Below are 24,230 nucleotides of genomic sequence, written 5' to 3'. Positions count from 1 at the left end.
GCGGCGCCTACGGGGGGCGAGCCCGGCGCGGGCAGAAGCGGCCGTAGCGGCGCACACCGGCCTTGGGGCGGCCGCAGCAGCACCGCCGCCCCTGTCCCTCCCCCGGTGCTTCCCCGGGAAAACGCGAGCCCTCATCCCGGAGGACGGCACGGCCCGGCAACCCGGCGCGGCTCGCGGGAGCCGCGCGGAGGAGCTATCACTGAAGCCCGGAGCGGCCCGCGGCCCCCTCCCCCTGCAGCTGTTTCGCAGAACAAACCCCACGGCGCCGCGAGCACACCCCAGACTTCAGGCAGCCCCTGAGACTGTGCCAGGAGGGCTAGTGCGCTACGGTACCTCGGCAAGCAAGCCTGGCAGAAAATGGAAGGGGGCTTAGCTTAGCTTAGCACGGCCCTTATCTTTCAGTTTTGTTCTCTGTGTCTGAGCAAGCAGGGCTCGACCCCAACCCCAGGCTGGCAGTCCTTCGGACGGGTCAAGGAAAGTACATATTCTAAATCAGGTGCTTTGAGAATAAGCTCGTTGAAACAATCCTGGACATTCAGGGATGTTTACGTGGGGTATGGCTGAAAGCACACACCTGTGTGAACTCCTCCTTTCCTCCCCTGTCAGGATGCTTACTTGCACATCCTCTATTGAGGGACAGATAGCCAGAATGCCAGGGCATCAGGCTCCAGCAGCCCCAGTTGTGCTGTGGCTGCAGCTTCTGTAAGGACACCCTCCGTTATCTAACACAGCTGTGCCATTGCTGTTAGGATGCAGAAAATAGGTGCAAGGAGCCACGCTACAAGGGCCTGAACCCCTACAGAGGTTTCTTGGCCACCAAAGAAGCTGATTGTGGGGGAGATCCCCCCAGAAACACGTAACTAAAGACAATACATTTTACAGACACTTGAAAAACATGCATCAGAACACTAACATAGGTGCCTGTAGAGTATTTCTTTCAACTAGAAAAGAAAAAAATGAAAAAGACTCCCTGTACAGAGAAACTGCTTAAATACAAAATTCTGAAAGTAAGAAAGAATTTCAGGTAGTGCTTTTGCCCCACTTGCAGCAGTTCCTAAAGGAGAAGCACGGAGGGAAGAGGGAAGCTTTCAGTGCTTATACCAGATATGGCTGGGGGCGGAGCAGGGGACAGGGACAGACACGCCCCGAACGCTGCCAACAGCGGCATGTGGGAGCAGGGAGAGAAAAGGAGCAGAGGAATTAGCAGGAAGAAGACGTGAAAAATCACAGAGAGAGTATTCTTTTTGTTAAGGGTCACGTTCAGCCATTCTCTGAAACAGCTTCACGTGACGGCTCTCATTCAGAAGTTTCTAAAATAGCTCAGCATTTGAAAAAGCCAAGGCTAATAGCCAAGTGCTTCTGTATGTCATAGAGCAAGTGAGAATTGAGGGCAAGGAAGGAATCAAGAAAGTATTCCAGTCTAAGGGCAGTTATTGTAATTCAACTTGTAAACGTGTCAATTAACAAAGTGGATTAGGAAACCCATAAGTATATTGGAATCCCAGCTGCTGTCACCAGTCCTCTCTAATGCTTTTCTCCTTCCTTTGTACAATCTCCCCACTATTCTATTTTCTCTAAAAACCAGAATTTTTACTTCTCAAGTTTCATTCTTCTGGATGTTTCATTCTTCTGGATGTTTCTATGCTCCTGCCCTTCCTTCTTCGCCTCAGTCTCACTCACCAGTCTTCATGCACCCTCCCCACACAGACATTTGTGTAACCCTCAGCAGACTCCACACACTGACGTGAAGCAGCAGCAGGCTCACACACACCAGTGACCATTTAGGTGGAACCACCTCACGAGAGGGACGCACAGAAGTGCACTATTAAAGGCATAACTTGGTGGCAAAACCACCGAGCCATCTCCACATTGTTTTATTACCGTAAACCTCTCTGTTAAGCATGCCAAAAATAGTTTGCTGGGTTATGAAATTAGGAGCGCATCCTGCATTCCCTACGCTGCAATACTGCAAATGAAGTGCACCTCCCACCGTGAGAGAAGATGGAATGCACAAACTGCATCTTCTGTCCGAGACCAAAGCACGTCCAGGCAGTTGAACGGAACGGCCACTGTTGTGCAGGCCTAGCTCCAAAGCAGAAGTTAGTTCTGTTCGGTTATCTTGATAAAAAATTGCATACCATATATTAGATATAGCGGTTATCAACTTTTAGGGCCACGAGATAAACAGACAGTTTTGTGTTAAGCAACACATTTCTCAATTAGGTATTAGGAAGTCTTCCCCCCCCCCCCCTCCCCCTTTAGTAAAAGAGCCATTTATGCCACTAAGAGAAGCTGCATTGAGCTGAGTAGCAGATAGGGCCACACGCATGGCGCAGCAGCACATGTTCCAGCGACGATAAGAGAAGCCGTAACAGAGACTGTTGATATTACCCAGGATTTCGCTACCATTTTATCTGACTCATGCAGTGATCCTTGCCTGGAGCAGAAGCGGAACCTCTAGCTAATCAACAGAGCAAATTCACCTGTAAAAATCACAACAGCTCCACTGCCTCCCACCACCATAAAGAAGCAGGTTCTGAGCAGTTTATAGCTGCCAAGGGACAGGAGCACTGCAGTAAAGTACATCCCATTTCATCCAGTGAAAATGGCAGCTTTAAGGCCTCATTTGTGCTAGACACCAACTGGTAGCATAGAAATGAATTGGTCTTCACCACTTCAGTACTGTCCTCCACGATCAGTGGAGTCATCTTACAGTAACTGGTAAGGTCATATTTGAAACTTTTTAGTTCACTACCAATAGCACCCTCGTTCAGCATATGCCTCTTTCAGACTTATTTCCTGTTTTGCAGTACCTTGAAAGCATGAATTACAGTCTTCACAATTGTATTTCCCAACAGCATCAAGTAAACCGTACTCATTCTTTCAGTAATGCCTGCCAGCACAAAGCACCAATTCTAAGCCTACACCTCACAAGTAACAAAGATACAGAACTTGCACCAACCAGCAGTCCACAGAGACTGCCAGCAGAGCTGCAGTGAAAACCTGAGCTTTCAGCCACTATCTCAAAAAAGGGTTCTGTAACAGACCAACCAGTCTAGGCTTTGCTAAGGATCCCCATCTGGGAGATCAACCAATATTAAGCAGAACGTGTAATGGTTGCAAACCTGCATAATAATAATAAAAAAAAGGTGCTGACTGCATTTTTTGTCAGCTATTACCTCTTCAGTTTGAATACAAAGATCACTACTTCACAAGCAGAGACGCAACGTGAGATTTCTGTCACATGGTATACTTTCATATACAGGACATGAAAGGCACTGCTGCTGGAGCACTACTCGAGCATGAAGGAGGCTTCCAGCTCTCAAATTCACTAGCTAGAAGTGACAGTAGCTGAAACTAGCTGAAAACAACAGCCACCCAAACCAACTGTGACGGTGTAATGCACTCACAGTGGAAGAAAATCAGCAGTCTTAGCCTACAAATTCATTAGCACTAAGACCAGGCAGCCCTGACAATTGTATGAAGTCCCAAGGTATGGCCGTAAAAGAGATTTATAAAGACCTGGATATATAGTCATGCTGTAAGTAGTAAGAAGTGTTGTGCAATGTGTATGCTAGGAGGGTTACAATACAAAAATACACTTTCTTTAGCCAATGTTTTGCCACTTGGGAGAATGATTAACACAGTATCACACCACAAGAAAGTCTGTTAATTCCCAAACTCCGTGTAGATTTAACTGCCAACACCAGGCTATCTAGTCCCACTTTCCATACCATTACGTGTCCCACTGGCCTCCGACTGCTTCTCCAGAAGAGTTTAGGCCTGCCAGAGCTGAGCACCTGCTGTACACATGTTGCAGTACATGTAACAGCTTAGGACCTCTGTGCTTAGGCAACAGATCCCAGTATTTTGCACCATTTTATTTATGAAAGAAGTAGCATAAAATGTTCCCTTAGCTATAGTGAGAAAGTATAATTTAATGCCAAGAAGATTACAGGTATGATGGTAGCATTTAGCCTAAGTGTATGATTTAAAAAAAAAAAACAAACATTGAGAAATTGACTGTTACAGAGGACTAAAAAATCAATAATAAGAAGAAAATACAGCAAGAAGTCTGCTTCCCCAGATTCAGGTTTTCTTGATGAAAACATACCACACAGAACTCACTACTCCCAGAACAAGTATGTATGACAGCTTGCAAGACATCAGATTTCAGGTCTGAATGTTACTTTATACTAAAACCAAATGCACTTCTCAATATTCAGAGCCCTGAAGATTCCAGGGTGGTTGTTCAGTCAGCAACTGATGTCATCTACTTGGACTCCTGCAAGGCCTCTGACATGGTCCCCACCACATTCTTACCTCTAAATTAGAGAGAGATGGATTTGAAGGGTGGACAAGTCAGTGGATAAGGAACTGGTTGGAACCACAGCCAGATGGTTATGGACAATGGCTCTGGGTCCAGGTGGAGGTCCAGTACCCTTTAACACCTTGATCAATGATACAGGTGATGGGATTGAGTGGTGCAAGCAGAGTGGCGTGACTGATATAGCAGAAAGAAGGGATGTCATCCAGAGGGACCTTGATAAACTTGAAAGGTAGGCCCTTGCGAACCCAGTGAGATTCAACAAAGCAAAGTACAACGTTTTGCACTTGGGTCGAGGTAATCCCAGATATGCATACAAACCGGGAGAAGAACTCTTTGAGAGTAGCGCTGCTGAGAAGGACTTAAGGGTCCTGGTTGACGAAAAACTCAACACGAGCCAGCAGCGTGCGCTTGCAGATTGGAAGGCCAATGGTATCCAGGGCTCCATCAGAAGAGCGGTGGCCAGCAGGGCCAGGGAGGTGATTGTCCCCCTCCATTCTGCCTTCATGAGGCACCATCTGGAATACTGCATCCAAGTCTGGGGCCCCAACAGAGCAAAGATGGGGAACTTTTGAAGAGGGTCCAGAGGAGGGCCACAAAGATGATCACAGGGCTAGAGCACCTCTCCTGTGAAGATGCGCTGAAGGAACTGGGCTTGTTCAGCCTGGAAAAGATTAGGCTTCAGGGAGGCCTTGCAGTATTTAAAGTGAGCTTATAAACATGCGGGAAATAAACTTTTTACATGGGTAGATAGTGATAGGACAAGGGGGGATGGTTGTAAACTAAAGGAAGGGAGATTTAGATTAGGTGATAGGGGGAAGTTTTTTACTGAGAGAGTGGTGAAGCGATGGAACAGACTACCCAGAGAGGGTGTGGATGCCCTGACCCTGGAGGTTTTCAAGGCGAGGCTGGACGGGGCCCTGGGCAATCTGATCAGGTACTTGATCTAGCAGCTGGCAACTCTGCCTGTAGCAGGGGGGCTGGACCCTGATGATCCTTCAGGTCCCTTCCAACCCAAGCCATTCCATGATTCAGGAGGTGCTTCATAAACCATCAGTTGTTTCCCAGCAAAAACCCTAGTTTCTATTCTGCAGGCAAACATTTTGGGAAGGATGGAAATGCCCGCTCCAGCTCTCCTCCAGCAGTACTTTGCCATGCACATCATAACTTTCTGTCCCCCATAAACTCAGTGCTTTAACAGCATTAAGCATACAATGCAAAGTGCACAATATTCACTTCTTCTCCTCTAAAGAATTATTAGCATTTCTTGGTATATAAAGAGATGTTCTCAAATACTGAAGGCAACAGAATGGAAACGCACAACCCATTTATGTGGGGTATGAACCACTGCTGAGAAGGCTGGGAGAAAAGCTGGTGTTCACTACAAGACACTGTGGTGTCTTACCTGCATAGGTATTTATGGCACATTATTATTTCAACGTTTAAAATAATGCACTTTCATTACTTTCCATGCCTCACCAAAAAGTCATTGCTATGCCTGCTACTCCTATCTTCAGTGATTGCTTTATTTTTTTCAATACACTGTTACTTCAACTACTGAAATTCAAAGAAGAAAACAACCTTTTGCACTCTCTCCCATGCAACAATGGCCCTAATCAACATGCACAACACCACTTTGATGGATTTCAGTCTCATTATGGACAACATGAAGAATGTTCGTCACACACAAATCTCCAGCTGAGGATCTTCTCAACATTATAGAAAAAACTGAGAGCCAAAAAGTAAGAAAATTTGGCAAAGGAAGTCAGGAAAAGACCTAATCTTCAGAACCATCCTTCTCATTCAAGTGTTGCTACAGAGTCATCCATGGCTCTCATCCACCAAACTGTAACTGCCATGGAAATCCTATTCCCCTCCAAAGTTACAATATATGAGAATAACACCAACTGAAGTACCAAGTGGTGGTAACAGGTTCTAGGTTTTTCTCACTTCTGACTTACTGACATACCCTGTGGTCAGGTGGAACACACCATACGAGCAGCAAGCACTGCACTGCAACAGGCACCAAATCAGCACAACCACCAGCACTTGTGTCACAGTAAGTATGCCACAATTTTCAGATCTTCAAGGCTTTGGGTCACGCTCCCAAGTGGGGCTAAGGGTAACGCATGACACTACGTATTGACAGCGGGATAGCGTGAGCGCACAAGCTTTGAAATCTTCAGAAGCAAGGCAAAAAGCTCAAACTGCATTACTGGAAGCCTCTCCGTTTGCCAGACTGAAGAAATACCCGCTAATCCTCACGCTTACCAGCCACGAGCTGAGCTCACGGCATCGTTTTCCAACTCACTTTTAAACTTCCTATCAACAACGCTGGTAACCACCGAGAACCACAGAACCCGCCCCCCGAGCCGCGCCGCGCCGCCCTTCAGGGAAAGCGCCGCGTTTGTTTACTCGGCGGCCCCGGGGGAAGGCCGGAAGCAGAGCGGAACGGGGAGCGGGGGGAGCACAGCCCCGCCCGGCACCAACGGCCGCCGCACGCGACGTGCCCGGGCGCACGCGCGCCGCCAACGGCTCCGCGCAGCCGTTACGCCCCGCCCCGACGCGCGCCGCCAAGGGGCAGCGGGAGCGGCCGCGAAGCCCCGCGGCCGCCCCCCCCTCCCCCCTCCCCCTTCCTCCGCGATCCTCAGCGGCGCGCGGTCGGCAGATGGCAGGCGCGTCCCGCGGCCCGGCCCGGCCCCGGGGGACGGGTAGCGCTGGCCACGCCCCCGCCGAGGGACGGTCCCTGAAAGCCCGATAGCCCCGGGAGGAGGCAGCTGCTCGGGGCCGGGCCTCCGCCGACCCTTTCCGGATGCGGAGCCGCGGGGCCGTTCGGTCCGTATAACTCGCCCTCCCCGTGTCACGTGACCGGCGGCGCAGGCACCCCACCCCCGCCGTCCGTTGGCGCTGGCCGCGACCCCTGAGGGAACGGGGCGGGAGAGCAAAGACGGAGAACGGCGCGGGCGCCGCCGCTCCGTTCCGCTGTCGCCCCGCGGCCCCTTCGCCTCAAACGCGGCCCTCACAGCCGAAGAGGAGCGAGCGCGCACGTGTGATTGGGCGGCCGCGCTCACGTGACGCGCACACCTCACGCCACCTCCTCGAATAAAACTTCAAAACCGGGAGAGAGACGGGGGGGGACGCCCGGCTCCTACCTGCCTCCGGCCGCCGGCTCCAGGTGGCGCGGAGCGCCGACCGACGGCCCGGCCCACGCACCCCGCTCGCAGCTCCTGAGGCCTTCGCCTGCCACGCGCACCCTCCTGCCGTCTTCATTGGCCGCGGCGGCCCATCACGTGGGCCGCTCCCGTTTTCCCTTCCTCTCGCTTTCCTCCCCCTTCCCGGCGGTGGGGCCGCCCCCGCCAGGCGGGCAGCGGCTCGGCGCGGCGCTGCCGTCCTCCGGGCGGGGGGAGAGCGCAGCCGGCGGCGACCGCGGCAAAGCAGCTTCGCGACGCCCGCCGGCAGCGCGCCGCTGATTGGTCGGCGCCGCCCGCCGACGCACTTCCGCTTTGCCCTCCGCCGGGACACGCCCTTCCCGCCCTTCCCCCGCCCTCGCGCGAGGGAAACACGCCGCTCCCGCGTGGGGAGCCGTTAGCGGGCGGCGCGCGAGGGGCTCGCCGCGCAGGCGCGGGGGGGGGGGGCTCGGACGTGCGGGGGGGCAACCGCTGCCCCGCGCGCCCAACCTCTCCCGGGCCCGCGGCTGTCCGTCAAAGTGCTGAAGGATCGAGTGTATAAAATGGCGGCCGAATGATTCCCTCAGGGCTCCCCTCGTCCCTCCCCTTGCTCGCCCATCCTGAGGGGAGCGGCCGTCACTGGGAACACAGGAAAAACAGGCATATGCCTTCAAGGAGTGATCATAATGTAAAAACGGTTACATTTCAACACCAATAACTGCACTGAACGGCAGCCACCGCCCTTACGCTTCGATTATGCTGTTAAAATGCTTGAATTGATCATTTAAAGTCTGCAAAATGTCAGAATGAAGGATGCAGTTTCCTGTGCACTGCGTGAGTCAGGATCACACGGAGAAAATAATGTGTGAATGTTTAATGAAATCAGCGTTACACGCACGGGAGCCAGATTAAGATTGCTGAGATAATTGTGAAGCTGGCACTTCTGGCTTTCCAATGTTGATGATGCGTCCCAAATAAAGGCTTTCTTTCTAAAGGCGCGTTTGTGGTGGCTGCTTTCTGAGAGTGCCCTAATGTTACTTTTACAGGGCAAAGCTTTCTGAAATAGGATGGGCTGTGTTGCAGCTGTGCCTGCGGCATGCATCACCTCCATGTAAGCCTGCATGTTCCCAACGTACCTCTCACCAGAACTGCACACTGTGATGTGCTGTGTATCTGCAGCAGAATAAAGCTTTAGTTCCAAAGCTCAAGGCCGGGGGTCCACCACTGGCTCTGGAAAGATAAGGTTGGCAGTAAGTGCTGCCCAGTTTTTCTTAAGTATTCTCCCACAAGTTAAACAGTGGGCAATGAGGAAAGCCTGTCCCTATCTGTTGGTCTTCAGAGAGCTAGGAAAGCCCCTCAGCTGTCTGCTGGAGCCCCCAGGCCACTTCCCCTGCAGCTTCCCCCCATGGCTTCCTGGCTGGGTGCCTGGAGGCTGTAAAGTCCCACATGAAGCCCACGTGAGGCAAGCTGCTGGCTGCAGCATCTCCATGCACTTTCGTCCCAGCATGGTGGTGGTCATTTGGGGCAGAATCTGCAAATGTGTCTGCAGTGAGCCTTCTCAAGCTGGCTCTCTGCTGGGGCTGGTTCTCTGGGAACAGGCTGAGATCTCCCCCAGGGCCACACCAAGGGGCATGAGCCAGCACCCCATCTGCTTTAACCACTGCAGCATAGGCCTCTCCAGCTGCAACAAGTCTTGCCAAGCTCAGTATATTTCCAGTGTATTTTCGACAGCCTAACAAACCCTTCCCTGCCCAAATGGGGTAAAAAACAAACAAACAAAAAACCAACCCACATTCCCAGGAGCTGGTGTTGCCCCTTTGTTAGGCCCATGAGTGGCTTTGAGAGTAAGGGGTTAAACCTTCCTCCCACCAGCCAGACTGTGAAGGGGGGTGGTGTGTGCTTGCAAGGCAGCTCCCTGAGGGCAGTTCATTATCACGATAGGATAAATCTAAGAGCTTTAAATTAATGGGGGGTGGGAACACAAACATCTTCTGAAATATACTCCTGAGGATATTTTCTGATTTTCCGAGGGTCCCAGCCCTAGCTGACCCCCCTTGCCTGGTGCTTGTCTCCCCAATTGCAGGTGGTCATGAGTCCCAAATGCACACATGTGCACACAGGATGTGGGGGACCCAAGCTGGGTCTGTGTGCTGCTGCTGCCTTCCAGACTGAAGAGCCAGGAGCTGCACGCAGAGCTGGCTGAAAGCACTGGCCACAGAGCACTTTCCCTGCATCCATAAGCCCCTGCACCAAAGTAGCTGCCTCTGCAGAGGCAACTTGTTGGAGTGCTCCTGGCTGCCGTTCTGCAGGCACACCAGCTGCTGGTTGCTTCCCAGAATTATTTCCTTTCAAACTGGAAATGCTGATAATTCCTTAGATATGTGAAGTTCTCATGCAGCTGCATCCTCTTTTAAAGAAGCTCTAATCGATGTTAAGGATCTGAATGGTGCTAAAAAGCAAACTACATCCGTGCCCTGCAGCTCCCCCACCTGCCAGCACCGGAATGCAGAGGCAGGCGGCAGGCAGGGCTTGGGCCAGTGCTCTGCCCTCATCCCAGCCCTGAGGCACTCGCTCAAAGCCTCTGCGTGCATATGATGCATTTCACCAAGATGCACCCACAGTAGCTGCCGGGGGTCTGCATGCCAGAGGCATCTCTGCTGCTCTCCCTGTCTCACGCTGTGGGCCTCACAGGGCAACCCCAAATGCACACCCAGAAATCTCTTCAGATTTTGCACTCCAGCTGTCAGCGCAAAGCAAAAGGACATCTTTGGGGTCAAATTTGCATTTTGGTTGCTTCCTATAGAATTGCAAAACCAATCTAACTGAGCAGAAGTTCACAATATCCTCCCTGCAAATAGAAGTTTGGCTGGGGAGAAAACGGATGTTATCTGTGGGTTCATCCACACTGCTGTGCTTTGCCACAATATCTGGTGAAAACAAGGCAGCACCGTGTTTCCAGCTGTGTTAGCAGCTCCAGGAGCAGAAAACCTGGGGGGAGCCGGGATGTACCTTGCCCTGCTGTGCATGGGGATGAAACCTTGTTGTCTTTAGGATTTTACCCACATTTTGCTAACAGCGAGCTAAGGACACCTTTTAATTTTCAGAGTTCATTCTCAGTGACAGTCTATTGTCTGCACCATTTGTAAGATATTTACCAAAAAAAGAAATCTACTATTTTTTTCTAATGAAATTTTAGAGCCTTCCTGGAATGAAGGCAAGCACAGATTTTCTACAGTCACAGATTTCTGATGCCAGTAAGAATTTGTCTAGAAACAGGCAAGCTGTAAAACACGATTTTGAGCTCTTGCCAGCCTTGGGAAGGCATCATCCCATGGACGTCCGCAGGCAGCTGCTCATCACCCCTGCTGTGGGACTGGCACAGAGGCTTAGTGGTGCTCAGCAGCACTCCAGCACAAGCACCAGGAGGAAAAAGGATCCCAGCCACCCCAGGAAGCCATCTTCCTCCAGGGGCAGGCCAGGTGGGTTCACAGGCTGCAGGCTACGTGCTTCCCTCAGCTGTGTCATGGCAGGGAACCAGCCTCTGGTGGATGAGCTCTGCTCCGCTGACACAGCGACTGCCAAATGCAAGAGCCAAATCCCAAATAAAGCCCCCGTGGGCCAGCCGTTGTTTGCAGTCCCAGTGCTGTAGCCCTGCAGTTTTATGGGAATCATCAGGCTGGGAACATTTCCCTGAGTGTATTAAGAGAGAAAATGGAGAAAATCAAGCCAGGCTATTTTCTGCTATAAATAGGTCCAGCTCTTCTCGTTTGAATTTTTGCCTGATTATGCCTGCAGAAAACGTTGGCCCCTTGACAGGGCAGCAACCCAGAGCAATGCAGGCAGTTGACCCATGGGACTCCATTAATAAGCGGAAAATGCAGACACCCTTTCAAGGAGTGAACCAGGTCGCTGCCCCAGGTACCGCCCGGTGCAGCAGCCTCGATGAGATGGCACTGGCGCAGTTGCGAGCGTTGGCAGACGGGCTGGCGTCAATCAGGGGGTGAGCAGTTACCGGCTGCTAGCTCTGCCAGAGATTTCCACCCCCGCAGCAGCGCCGGTGGAGACGCATACCCGTGCTTCAGCCGCTTGCGTGCAGCCTCTGCCGTCTTTCACCTCACCATCCGCAGCCCCGGGATCCCAAACTGCAGCAGGGGGGAGCAAGCAAATACACGGGGATGGTCTTAAGCTGCCCCAGCTGTTTGATCAGTGTAAATGACGGTCTGAGATGGGATGCCAGGATTTGACACTGTTGGCATCGGCAGCTCAGTACCCGTATCGCATCCTGCCCCATCCCTTTTGTTGTAGCCCCCAGGTCTGCATCTTCCATTACCTGCGCACTCGGCAGCCCTGGTACAGGGTGACGGGCACTGAAGGGCTTTTACAGCTCAGCCCACATGCCTGCAAAACCCCCCTGCTTCTCTTTAGGTACCTTTGTGCAAGAGGAGGAATAAGGCAGATGGATAACTCTGGGAGATGTATTAATTAGGCCTGATGTTGGTGGCGGCATGCTGGCATAGACTGTTTAGCAATTTGAGCCTTCATGGGTTTTATAGCTTGTTTCAGTGCAATTTATTGAGGGGAAAGAAGGAGAGGCAGCAGCGAGTGACCAGGGCCCCCTGCTCCAGGCTGGCAGCACAGGCAGCAGTGGCTGCAGCAGCGGCACGCACCAGCTGCCGGCAGCGTGCTCCCACGCAGCTCGGTTAACGACAGGGTAGCGGCCAGGATCGCTGTCATACGGATTAGCTGGGAGAGCAGTGAGCTCCCCAATTTGCTGTGCTAATGGCTGTGGGCAGAGCGCTGCTCTCACCTGCTCTGCAGTTTCTCTCATCCCACTCTTTGTCACCTTTACTGACGTGTGTTCTCCAGCAGGTCGTGCAGTATCTTATTTTCACAACTAGATCTCGTCTGCAAGCAAACCCTCCTTCCTCTCCACAAAGTCCCATCCCCTCACGCAGCAGGCTGCCAAGGCAGCTCCTATAAAGACTCTTCTGGAAGCTCATCTAGTCCCATTAAATCTCCACTGAACACATCAAAGCTTAAATCAACAACTGCAACCCACTTCCCCGGATCAGATGTATCTTTCAGCTCGATTTTAGCCGTGAAAAGAAACTGGAGGAAACTGGATCTGAGCATTCCTGGCCAAGGAGCTGGCACTATCCAGCCCCTTGTTTCAGAGCTGTTGTCAGCACGGCCAAAAGATTTTACATTTCCCCAGCCTGCCCGCACGTAGGAACACACTGGCTTGGCATGCCTCAAGCCAGAGGGCCTCCAGGGCAGTCAGTAAGCAGCGCTCCATTGTCTTGGCTTTGCCACAAGACTTCAGCACAGTGACTGGAGCCTGATTCACACTGACGCCAAGTTCCTTGTCTGTGACGGAGCCCACGCAACCAAAGCCCACGTCTGTCGGCGTTCCTGGACCAAGTGATCGATTTTGACTTGGTTTCCCATGGTAACAAGGCTTCCTGATCACGCCTGCACCTGCTGTCCCTTGCAGCTTTTGTATCCTGAGCTGGGAGGGACCCATAAGGATGACTGAGTCCAGCTCCTGGCTGCACCCAGGAGTACCTGAAATTCAAACCAAATTCAGAGCTGGGCTTCCTCAGCTCCAAGGTGCTCACACAGTAACTTGCTGTTTCAACAGAGCACAAAGATGTGAACAAATCCATTCAAAACTGGAACTCTCTATGAGGGTCCCTCACAAAATAACCTCTACAGAAATTTCTGCTTGAAAAAAAGTGGGAATTGGCAAAAGCTGGCAGCTAAGAATTAGAGAATGAATACTGCCAGCAAAATACAATATAAATTGGGAACAAATACACATACGTATTTGTTTCTCTGTTCTACAAGGCTCAAACTTTCACTCAAAATTAAATGTATTTGACTCCAGTGAGTGTTTTAACTGAGTAAAGCCTGCAAGGCCCCCTTCCACGCAGGGGCCAGGAAGGAGCTGCAAGCATGAGGGTGTGTCTGTGTTTGTGCATTAACTACAGTCAAAATGACGGTGGTCATGGGGGAGATGTTGGGCTTTTTAAGAAACCAGTGTGGCACGACGGTGCGTGCATCGGACCTCCTGATACAGAGCAGCGCTGCATCCTCCAGTGCCATCTTACAATTTCCTCCCCTCCTCTTCCCGCAGTGACTTTCCCTCTGCTGCTGCTTCCCCCGCCCATGGCACAGCCATGTGTACCTGATCCGACCAGGCTCGTGTGCAAAAGGATTCAATCATCCTTTGAACCAGATCCAAGGGATGGCACTGGGCACCGGAACCTCACAATACTAACCGAGTCAGCCACTCTGTGCTTCGGAAGTCGTTTTCCCTGCATAGCAGATGGGGGTGAGCGCTCCCTCCCCCTGCTCACCATCACTCTTCCTCCTGGTGTGAGTGTACAGGCAGAGGCTGTGCACTGTGCTGCTGGCTGAAGAATAATAAACGTGCGATGTGCGTCTCTTCTTCTTCTCGGCAAGCTGGAAACCCAAGGACTCTTCTGTGTTGCACTGGGAACTTTTGACTCAGCAGTGGAGTTCCAACTGCTGCCTCCGAGGCCATGCTCCCCAGGGAGTGCTGCCAGTGGGGGGCTGGCTGTGGGCAGCTTTCAGGGGAAGGAACGGGCACAGAGGCTGCAGGCAGCTGGATGGGATGCAGCACTGCAGCATGCTCCCTGCCTCTGAGGAGGTCGCTGAAGGCTTTTGGCTGGGGCTGAGGCTCTCTGGAAGACGACCCCGTGCTACCAACGTACCCACCCAGCAAGGAAGATCTGTTCAGAGCATCCTCACAAACTCTGCCGCAGATAACAGGCTGGGACTCACACACAGTACATGTTTTATTATTTTAAAAAATGCATAAAAACTATGACATGCTTCCCAAAGTTAGAGTCTCTATGTACATCTGCGCTTCCCAGGCAGTTGCAGGGAGCATAGCCTTCTGCCCTCACTGCCAACGTGTGCACCGCACAGGTTTCTGCTAACCTTCGTTAGGTGTTATTTTCTCACCTGCATTGACAGCGATCCAGCTAAATGATGAAAAAAATCCGTACTGCCTGGGGTGTCAGGTTTTGTAGTTTGTGACCAAGAAACCGCACTGGGCTTCCAGAAACAGCTGTAGGGCAGCGCTGGGTGGTAGGAAACCTTACAGAAAGGACCCATGCCCAAGCCCCAGACTGAACTTTCCCTTCCCTAGGAAGGTGCTCTCAGCAAGGGATGACACTGGACCGAAATTTTGTAGTTAGCCCCTCACCTGGCAACAACCAAGAACAGGGCATCGAATGATGGGGTGTCCTGATACTGAGCCTGCAGTCTAACTTGGCTCACTGGTCCCACCTTAGCCAACTTGGCAAGTGACGACATCGGTGGCATTTGTGTCTGAGGAAAAGCAGTGTGGAATCCTAAGTCCTGTGATACTGCTGACTTTTCAGCACATTGAAAATAAAACAAATGAACATCTAGCAAATATTTAGGATAACTAGAGTAAGATGTAACTGCACTTCCTTGCTGGGAAACACTGCACAAAACAAATGCTGATTTTACATTAAAATATTAAATTATTAAAAACCACAAAAGCGCTTGCAGTTACAGTGAGTCAGACATGCTGATTGGAAAACAAAACCCAAAGAGCAAAACCATCAATTTTGCCCTGTGTGGAAGGCTGCAGTGATACGGGTCTATGATCTGATGTGGCTTTTACAGTGTGCCAGAAGACCTCCTAAATGAGACAGCCAGTGGTTCTCAAGCTTTTTCGTCATATTTTCGCATTTTCGTTTTTCTCTTTAGAAAGAGATTTCCTCGTTGGTCCCTTCCCCCCACCACACACATACCTTCCCCAAACTGACCTCAGATGTTCACCACAGCAGCTACAACACTGGATTGCTTGAAAGTCACAGGATGGTTAAAAAGAGAAAGATTAAAGGAATCCTACTTTCAAGCAAACGCTGAATCCTGCTCCTGCTGAAACTGATGTGTGTCTGCCATTCCCTATCTAAGCAGTCTCCTTCCTCTCCTGGAGGGCAGCACTTTGCATTAATTAGCACTGCTTCCCCACACTCCTGGCAAGTCCTCTCTACACAGTTTCCTCTCAATTCCTTTGAAGTTAAGATTCTGTCCTCACCCATGCCAGCTGCAAGGCTGGACAGGCCTGAACTGGCACCAAACAGAAAAAAAAGACACAGAAAAGAGGTATGTGGTGTGGAGAGGGATGCTCGATTTTCATTTTTTTTCTAATTTCACCGCTCACTGCAAGTCTCAGTACCTTAAAAGAGCCCTGGGTAGAGGGAGCAGCGAGCGTTACTGCATGAAATGTGCCAGATGTTCAATGTTGGGTGAAAGCAGATCTGCAGATTGCAGTTTGAGAACCACTGAGGTAGGCAAGACGTCTAGGCAGCACTGCTGAGCGAACACGAGAGGAATCTTCCCCCGTGTCCTGATGACGGTGTAAATACCCACTAGTGTTTTCAGAGGTACCAGTCCCGAAGTCACGCAGCCAGGATCAAAGACAACATCTACACGAGAGTGAGTGCTGACTGAACAGAAGGTGTGTTCAGCTCTGCTCCAGCTGCCAGCGAGAAGGACCAGAGCAGAGGCTCTGACTGCCCACCTTGGCTTTGACCTTCTTTCAGCGGGGTGTGAACAGCCTGCCACCCTACCGCCTCCCTCCCCAAATCCAAGGGCATGTCAGGGCTGTGGTCCATCCACGCTGTCCGCAACTGCAGCCCATACAGAAATGAAAGCTGCCAAAGCTGCCCAAGAGCTCCGGCCTGTGCTGTTTAAAGCCATTCCCGATCCAGCACAGGAGACCCAGGCGACGCGGCACTGCGGCTGCACACATCCCGTCCCAGGAAAGCAGTGTCACTGCTATGTACAGACTAACAACTTTTCTCTCCTTCTGTCTCCAGCTCATACAGAAGGCTTTTGTCCTCCCCTTCCTGCCCATCTGGATGCCTTTCACCCTCGGCATCATCTCCAAGGCACAAGGGGCTCATGATGTAGCGATAGTCACTCGTGACAGCAGCAGCTGCTGCCCCAGCAATGGTCTCATCACCGTCCGTGTTTCCAAAAGAGGTGGGCAGGGCAGGGTCACTGACAGATGCCTCTTTGTCCTTCCCAATGTTGACATAGAGAGGGTCTTGGCTCAAAGAGAGTGTGGACATCCTCCCTCGAATCATTTCCAGCTGGGACCGGAGCACTCCAAAGCTTGGGCGTAGCTTGGGCTCAGGATGCCAACATCTGCACATGAGATCGTAGCTGCAACACAGGAGAAGAGCACTGAGACACCATGCAGCCAGACCTGCACATCCCAGCAGCAGCTCTGTGCAGTGCAGCACAGGGCATCAAATGAGGGGACCCTTGCAGAGGTGAGCAGAACCAGCTTCTCATGAGCTGCTGGAAGGCTCCATCGCACCTCTGCAACACTGGAGCTCGTGCAGTCCTTCACTGCTCCAAGAGCGCCTTGGGAAAGAACTGCTACTTTAAGGCCTCCAAAATCCCTAACCTAGGACATGGGTGAGTATGTTCTGACCTCTGCCAGGGCACCGGCTTCACTAAGCAGAGAAAATAAGAGGATGGCAAGAATTCCAGCTTTGGTGTATGATTATTTGCATAAAATTTGCACGACTTTTTTTTTTTTTTTTAATAATTAGATTGGGTATGTCCCTGGGATATTGTAAACATTTAGAAAGGCATTTATTCTTGCAGTCACAATTAACAAACACAGAAACTTTTCCAAAATTCATTGGTTTTGCCCCTGCACAGCTGATGGCACATGGGTAGGTTTTATGGATTTAAAATCCTTGTTCCTCCCTGTTTTCAAAAGCACTTTAATCAAAATAATTAGAGAGTCCCAAAAAAAACCCCAAAACCCTGAACTTCAAGGCCTGCCTGGTGCTGTTACTGGCCACAGGCCCCATCCTGCCACGCAGGCAGTGTTTATCCCGTGGTCAAACACCAGCTGAGTGCGCCAGCTGCCTGAGGGCTCGTGCAAGGAGATGTCACCAGCGCCAGCGCCCACACAGGAACACAGGGTGATGCCTCCAGCATGGCTGGAGAATGGCCAGAGCCATCGTTCTCCTCCCTGCACATCACCCATCAAAGCCACAGCTGCACTCCCATTTCTTCATTGCCACCAGTTCTGTGGGGAGCAGGGACAAAACACAGTGCTGGCACTAGAAAACACTGCAGACAAACAACCTCAGTTAAACTTGTAACTGGAAAAAATCTGAGATGGCCCTCACTGGGAAATGGAGCATTTCACGATGGCTTTTACTTTGCTTTTACCTCCCTCACTTGCTATCAGCTTTATGAGCCTCTTGGATTTCACTAGTTTTATAGAAAGCTTCAATGCCTCCATTATCTCAATCCTGAATCGTGCCCCTTGCAAGTGGTTCAAATAACTATAAATGCTCCATATAAAATAGAAATTTCCTACTCTGCAGCACCAAATTAAATACATTCTTTTACCCTGCCCTGTGAACAGCAGAAATTCATTTGAAAGAAAGGGAAAGAGCTACCAGTTGTACTGGATCAGCCCAACTGCCCACCAACACCAGGACCCTGCAGCTGGCAGCAACCATCAGCAGAAGCCCAGGGACAGCACACAAGCCGAGGGTGAGCATCCAGGGAGGTGTTTCCAGCATATTCCCATGTGTCTCAATCAAAAGAGGCTCAATGGCCTCTAGGAATGAGACTGTATACTTTTTGGTAGTCTTTTATGCATTTTTCTTCAGCATCTAGCAGCTCATTGCACCTCTTCTCTGTTTTTGGCCTTTATAGCATCTTAAAAGTTCCACAACTGGGAACCAAAGCTACTCACAGCAGTCAAGAGGCAGACATACAATGAATTTAAGAAGTGGCATAACTATGTTTTCATTTAAGCTTGGGCCAGACAAAGTGAACTGCTGAGAAGAAAAAAGTGCACAGCTTCAGTAACAAGATACAGATTATTCCTTTACACAGAAAAAAAAAAAAAAAAAGCTCGGGAAAAGGAAGGCACGTGAAATATATTTCACCATTGTAGCAGGAAGGAAGGGGGAAGAGAGAGGACTTCTTGTTGTCCCTTTTACACAAGAGGTACAGCTTTAAAAGGCCATCAAAGCCAGTGTTTGTAGATATGCCACAGGAATAAGGCAGAAGCATGGCCTGCAACACATCAGCAAACTACTTGAGTGCTTACTTTAAGTCTGGAAATGGCTGAAACCAATATCCACAAGACTGTTCTGGTTTTGTTTCCACCTACAATTTAAGGTGGGATACTGATCTACAGAACATTATATATTCCTGTCTCCTTTCTTTCTGTCATCCTACTATTTCTATATGAACATTAGATGCAATTTTGAAAACTGGACCTAGTTTTGAAAGGCTCACACAGTCCACTGCCTCTACAATCTAGTTTCCTTGTAATCTTGCTTCAGACTGTACCATGAAACTCATTTATTTTCTTAGATGCTGGCCTGAGAAGACAGGGAGCAGTGAGTTTCTGGAGACACAATTATAGTTTCCACACAGCCAAGAGCTTCTAGTGTTGACACCGTTCAAACTCTTGAGCCAAGCTAGCTGCTTGCAGAGCTACCACAGGTTCCAGGGAGTTCTGCCAGCAGAGAGAATTTGATAGCTAACCCAGAGACTTTATAGTGAATGCTTTTGTGTGATGAAAAGTGGATGGATTCAGGTTGCAGGTCAGCCAGCTGCCCCCATTTCCTTCCTGTAAGCCAGACTTCTCAAGGAACCACGTGCCTGCAGGGAGAGGAAGTACTCACACATCTTCCAGGCACTCCGGTGGCTGCTTCAGCCTGTTCCCACTGATGAGGTAGTTGTAGATTTCTGCATTCTCAATGCCGGCATAAGGGGTTTGCCCTCGGGTCACAATCTCCCACATGGTCACCCCGAATGCCCACTGAAAGGAAGCAGCACAAAGAACCGATGAACAGAGATCCCTGCTTGCTGGGGTCACATCATGTGAGCAGCAGTGGTGCAAGGCCTAGCCCAACTCTAGCTAGAAAGCAAAATAAATGACCCAGCAGATGCTGCTGATGCCAGCATGTCATCTCTTGTCCAGTCCCGTCCTGCAGTGGAGCAGAAGGCTCTTGGAGCTATTGCTGTCTCCCACCTACAAACTTCTCACAAGCACCTCCTACTCATAGTTCTTTAAGAGACGTAGCATCAGCTTTGTGGTCCCCAGCTACATGAAGAGTTTGGTTGGGAGTTCACAAATTAATTGTTTAATTCATGGAGCCAGATTCTCTGTTACTGGAAATGTACAGGCACAAATGAAAGAGTTTAGCTACTAAGCAGGGCAATAAACAAATCACTTACAGTTCGCACTGACTTGTGCTGTACTCTGTACTGTCATACTTCTACCTTTAAATCAAAACTGCAAGATTTTTTAGGTGAAAAAAAAAGATCTTCATAAGCAAAACCTCACTCAGTGTCTGTTGTAAACTGGCTGAATTGTGATCAGCAATCACTGAATGCTGTCTGCAGTGCTTATAGCAATCACCAGGCAACACAACAGCCAAGCTACAAAGCACTCTTGGTGTCCCTCCAGAGACACATGGACAAATTGGAAGGCAAGTCCACAGGTTAGAAGGAGAAAACTAACGCAAAACCAGATCAGAGGGCAGCAAGGAAGAGTGGATAAGGTATCAGAGCAGAAAAAAATAACAACCACTCTACCCTGCTCTCCATCCCCAAACAAATAACAGGAAAAAAAACTCCCACCAAAAACTACCCCACACCAAAGGGAGGGGAAGCAAATATCTCAGACAAATGGGAGAAGTTATGAGGAGGAGTTTCTAAGCACTGATGCATTCATTTCATAGTTCCATCAATGCCTTCTGTAAGATGGAGTACTAATGCTGCATACATATATGATTGTGTGCAACTGATCACTTTCAGACTGTAATGCAGAAGAGCAAGGAAAAAGAGTAAAAGACTGCACAAAGAGTAGAAAATGAGGAGGACAGGGAGGTAAGTAAAGGAGCGGATAGGGGTAAGAAGTGAAAAATGAAGATCAAAGGACAAGAGGAAAATGAGAAAAGGGTTCATCACTTCTGCCATCAATCACTCATAGTTTTAGTCTTGAGTTCTGAGAGCACTCAAGGCAGAGGTGGCACTGCGCCTCGAACACAGACTACCAGGCAAGCTCCCTTTCCCACCACTAGGGCCTTTCCCCACCCTCCATGACTACAGAAGGATTCCTCCACTTCTGCAGAAACACAAGTAGTCCCCAAATGCACCAGAGCAAAACTCACCACATCGCTGTGTGTTGTGTACAGATTATCCGCCAGACTTTCCAGAGCAAGCCACTTCACTGGCAGCTTGGAAGCACAGCCCTGACGGTAGTAATCTCCACTGTAGATTTTCTTAGAAAGCCCGAAGTCTGCAACACTCACATTCATGTTCTCATCCAGCCTACGGGAAAGTTTTAATGACTAAGAAAAGCATTCATTGGCCACCTCGGGCAATGAAAAAGGTACGCCCAGGACTACTTGGACAGGAAAGTGAGGTATGTAGTCATCAAGTATTACCCAGAAGGATAATGACTTAATCTACTTGACAGCTGATGTGAAATAATTCAGTGGTCTCAAATCAGCTCCCTGAGACTAACAGAGAGATAATCAGGAATAAGGAAATAAACAAATGGCCACGCTCAGATGGCCTACGCTGTCATCCGAAGTGAACTCAGTTACTTTATAGAGGTTCAAAGATCAACAGCGTTTACCTGCATTGCTCACCGCTATCACTAAGGCCTGTGCCCTGTATAAGCAATCAAAAAACACAGGGTACTTGCCTAGATGCATATTACAGCTGCCTAAACTACATCTGCAAGCTATTCTCTTCAGGCCAAGTTAATTGTCTGAATTGCTCTGTCACACACTTAAACCTAGACACTTTAGTAGGTAGTACGAGTAAAACCCATGAAGACATCGTGCCTCCAGGCTGCATAAAGGAACATGAGATGAAACAAGCACTCAGCTTCCTCGGAAGGAAGACTGTATTTTTTTTAATATTTTAAAATAGGAAAACAGTAGGAGTTTCTCAGCGGTGTCGATGCAGGCTAATTCATCATTTTTCATTATGACTATCAGCCTCCTGTCTGTACAGCTGGACATTTAGATGCCTTTGGAAATCTGTGTCTCACTGCAGATTTCATTGGTTGTTGTCGTTTTGTTCAGAGGCAGAGTTCTGCCTGCCAGAATGGGTTGTTCCATTGCATTCTCAGGGAAGAAGCAGAGAGGAAAGAACAAAAAGAGACTCTTCTTCACTTCAAAGCAAGCAAGGCAGTCTGGGGACATAACAGCAATGAGGGATCATGCAGAGTGTTCACCATGCAAATATTTTTAAAGGCATTCTCCACACTAGCCATTCTTCACCTGCTGTTCAAGAAATGCTATGTTTCTTATACTGTGATAATCAAGTCTTCCTCTTTTGAAGATTTGAATATACAAGGAATAGAGATTTCAGACTACGTTTAAAGTTTCTTTCTTTCTGACACAGACAAACTCTGTTGGTTACATTATAAAGTGGAATAAATAGCCCATGCTGACACACAGCATTGTAATCAACCCTCTGAAAATACACGTATGTCCAAACCAATGATGGAATGGTTCCTTTTAAATAGGGTCAGTCTGAAGCTCAGCTGAAGGTTAACAGTTGCTCCCCACAGTACCACCACCACCACATACACGTACATTCATGGCCAAGACTCTCCCATGCCTGTTGTCACTTAGACGCAAGGGCCAGCATCCTCAGAGAGGATCCCTCCCCACTTCTGTTGTGTGAATGGCTTCTCATCTCTCTCTCATCCACTCTGATCTTTCTTTTCTCTAAAAGTTCATGGTTCGCTTACATGCAGTTCCGGGCTGCAAGGTCTCTGTGTATGAAATTTTTCGAGCTCAAGTACTCCATCCCACTGGCAATATCAATCATGAACTTGAGGAGTGTCTGAACAGGCAAGTTCTGAAAGAAATAACTGAGTTATTTCAACTTTCAACCATTTATGGCAACACTGCAACGTTTTCTGCTAGCTTACTGAGCAGGGATGGGAGGTTATAGGGAAAGCAGGATTTGGTCCTCAGTGTGCATGGGATTAAATACTTCAACATCTTATTCCAGTCAGAGCTTCCTCTAGTGTCAAAATCTGATCACCTGCCAGTGCCTCTGGGAGACTGAACCCAAACCGATCCGAGCACATTCTCTGAAAATCCATGCCCTCCCATAAGGAATTCTACAATAAGACTTACAAAAGGGTTTTCCCCGATCCGTGACATCAGCAGAAAAGCATGAAGGTCTCCGTGCTTCATGAAGGGCAGGATCACCATGGGAATTGGGAGACGGCCCTTGGGACGGCTCCGTAGACTGACTCCTAGTGAATACACACACAGCAAAGTAGTTTTAGCAAACAGAGCAGGCCCAAGGGGAATCTTACAGGTTACTGTGCCCTTCTCTTTTGAAACTGCAGAAAAAAATGTGCATTTTTCGGCGGGTAGGATTTAAACTCCTTTCTATGCTCCTGCAGTATTTGCAATAACCAGAGAACCAGTTTAAATAACAGGTATTTATTACAGGTGTATGAGGGCTGCACATATTTGTTTTCAGCACTTACACCCACTCCAAACCCCTCTAGGCCTGAGAAGCGCAAGTGCTGCTCCCTACAGCACAGAGGCAGCTGCACCAATGCTGCTTTTTGAGAGCAGTGCTGCTGGGCATGTGAGGCTGGGGGGGATGGTGCAGGAGCGAGGAGCACTGCTGGCTTACCAATCAGCTTAGTGACATGTGGGTGGTCAAACTCCTTCATACACGCAGCCTCTCGCAGGAACTCCTCGATGTCAGTCGAGGTGAAGATGTCCGCTGGAAGAAAAGGTCACTGTAAGTTTTCCTCCTTGGTCCCTCAGTGAAGGGCTCCAAAGCACATTACAGATAATGATCTTCAGAAGCTTGTTCTTTGTGGAGGTTTTGTACATCCTCCCAGACCTACAGCTAGATGATCCAGTTTACAACAAGGCTGAGCTTGACGCTTTCATCTGGGACAGTTGGCAGCAAGCATGCATCACGGACATCTGGTAAACTGCTTCTTGGCAGAGGAAAGACCTGCCAATTAGCAGCTCTTTTCTCAGCAACAACTTTCCTTGGAAGCTATAGAAATCATATGTGCATTAAAGATGCAAGAATAAATTAGCTAAAAGGACCTAACCTACAGTCTCAGGGCGAGAAGATGGCAAACAGAAATAAAGAAAATGCTAAGACTGAGGAAATGGCTGGAGACCCCAGCCGGGGTGGCAGAGCCCAACTCATCTCTGATGAGGACAGCATGAGAGACCCACACTTCTCCATCTCTAAGTGCAACTGAGTCTTCTAATGTGCTAGACCTCAGATTTCTTAAATAACCTCAGTACTGGAGACCTTGGACCAAATTTATTAGTGACACGCGTCAGTATAAATCTAGAGTAAACGATTTGTCACTATTACTCCAGATTTATAGAAGTATAACGATATAATCAAGAATTAGCCCAGCAGACTACTTCCCCCACTGGTGCTGCTGAATTCAGTGGGAGTCCTGCAGTTCTGCTGCGAGATCAGACTCAGACCTGCTTGGGAATATTCACATTCTTTGCTTTAGGGAAGTCATTTAATATGATTCAGAAGACAGAAGTACATTATTTCCTTTCTACAGCCAAAGGAGAAATGGATGTCCCTCTGGAGGGTAACAGAGTTCCCAAGGCTTACAGTTTGACTATCCACTAAACTGCTTG

The 24,230-nt window shown here is 49.4% G+C and overlaps 2 protein-coding genes across 13 annotated transcripts in view; both read right to left on the bottom strand.

Moving 5' to 3' along the window:
• Nucleotides 1–7,784, bottom strand: part of MGA (MGA, MAX dimerization protein) — a 60,584-nt gene extending 52,800 nt beyond the window's left edge. For 5 of the 10 annotated variants that reach the window (XM_021401965.1, XM_021401967.1, XM_021401970.1 and 2 more), the window contains exon 1: nt 7,480–7,781. The gene's annotated coding sequence lies outside the window, so the exon portion shown is untranslated. Of the gene's footprint in view, nt 1–7,479 lie in introns of all 10 variants that reach the window. The other 5 variants (XR_002440300.1, XM_021401974.1, XM_021401969.1 and 2 more) reach the window with 3 other exon arrangements.
• The window catches only part of TYRO3 (TYRO3 protein tyrosine kinase), a 39,606-nt gene continuing 29,673 nt past the window's right edge, over nt 14,298–24,230 (bottom strand). For all 3 annotated transcript variants that reach the window (XM_021401980.1, XM_021401981.1, XM_021401982.1), the window contains 6 exons: nt 23,236–23,328; nt 22,722–22,843; nt 22,328–22,437; nt 20,730–20,889; nt 19,236–19,372; nt 14,298–16,728 (listed from right to left, as the gene is read on the bottom strand). In XM_021401980.1, coding sequence (XP_021257655.1) covers nt 16,350–16,728; nt 19,236–19,372; nt 20,730–20,889; nt 22,328–22,437; nt 22,722–22,843; nt 23,236–23,328 — 1,001 coding nt within the window. In that variant the 3' untranslated portion in view covers nt 14,298–16,349. The remainder of the gene's footprint in view (nt 16,729–19,235; nt 19,373–20,729; nt 20,890–22,327; nt 22,438–22,721; nt 22,844–23,235; nt 23,329–24,230) is intronic.

This window comes from Numida meleagris, chromosome 6, assembly GCF_002078875.1.
Source record: "Numida meleagris isolate 19003 breed g44 Domestic line chromosome 6, NumMel1.0, whole genome shotgun sequence".
NCBI lineage: Eukaryota > Metazoa > Chordata > Aves > Galliformes > Numididae > Numida > Numida meleagris.
Note: the sequence above shows the minus strand (reverse complement) of the source record. Positions and strands in the feature narration are given on the sequence as shown.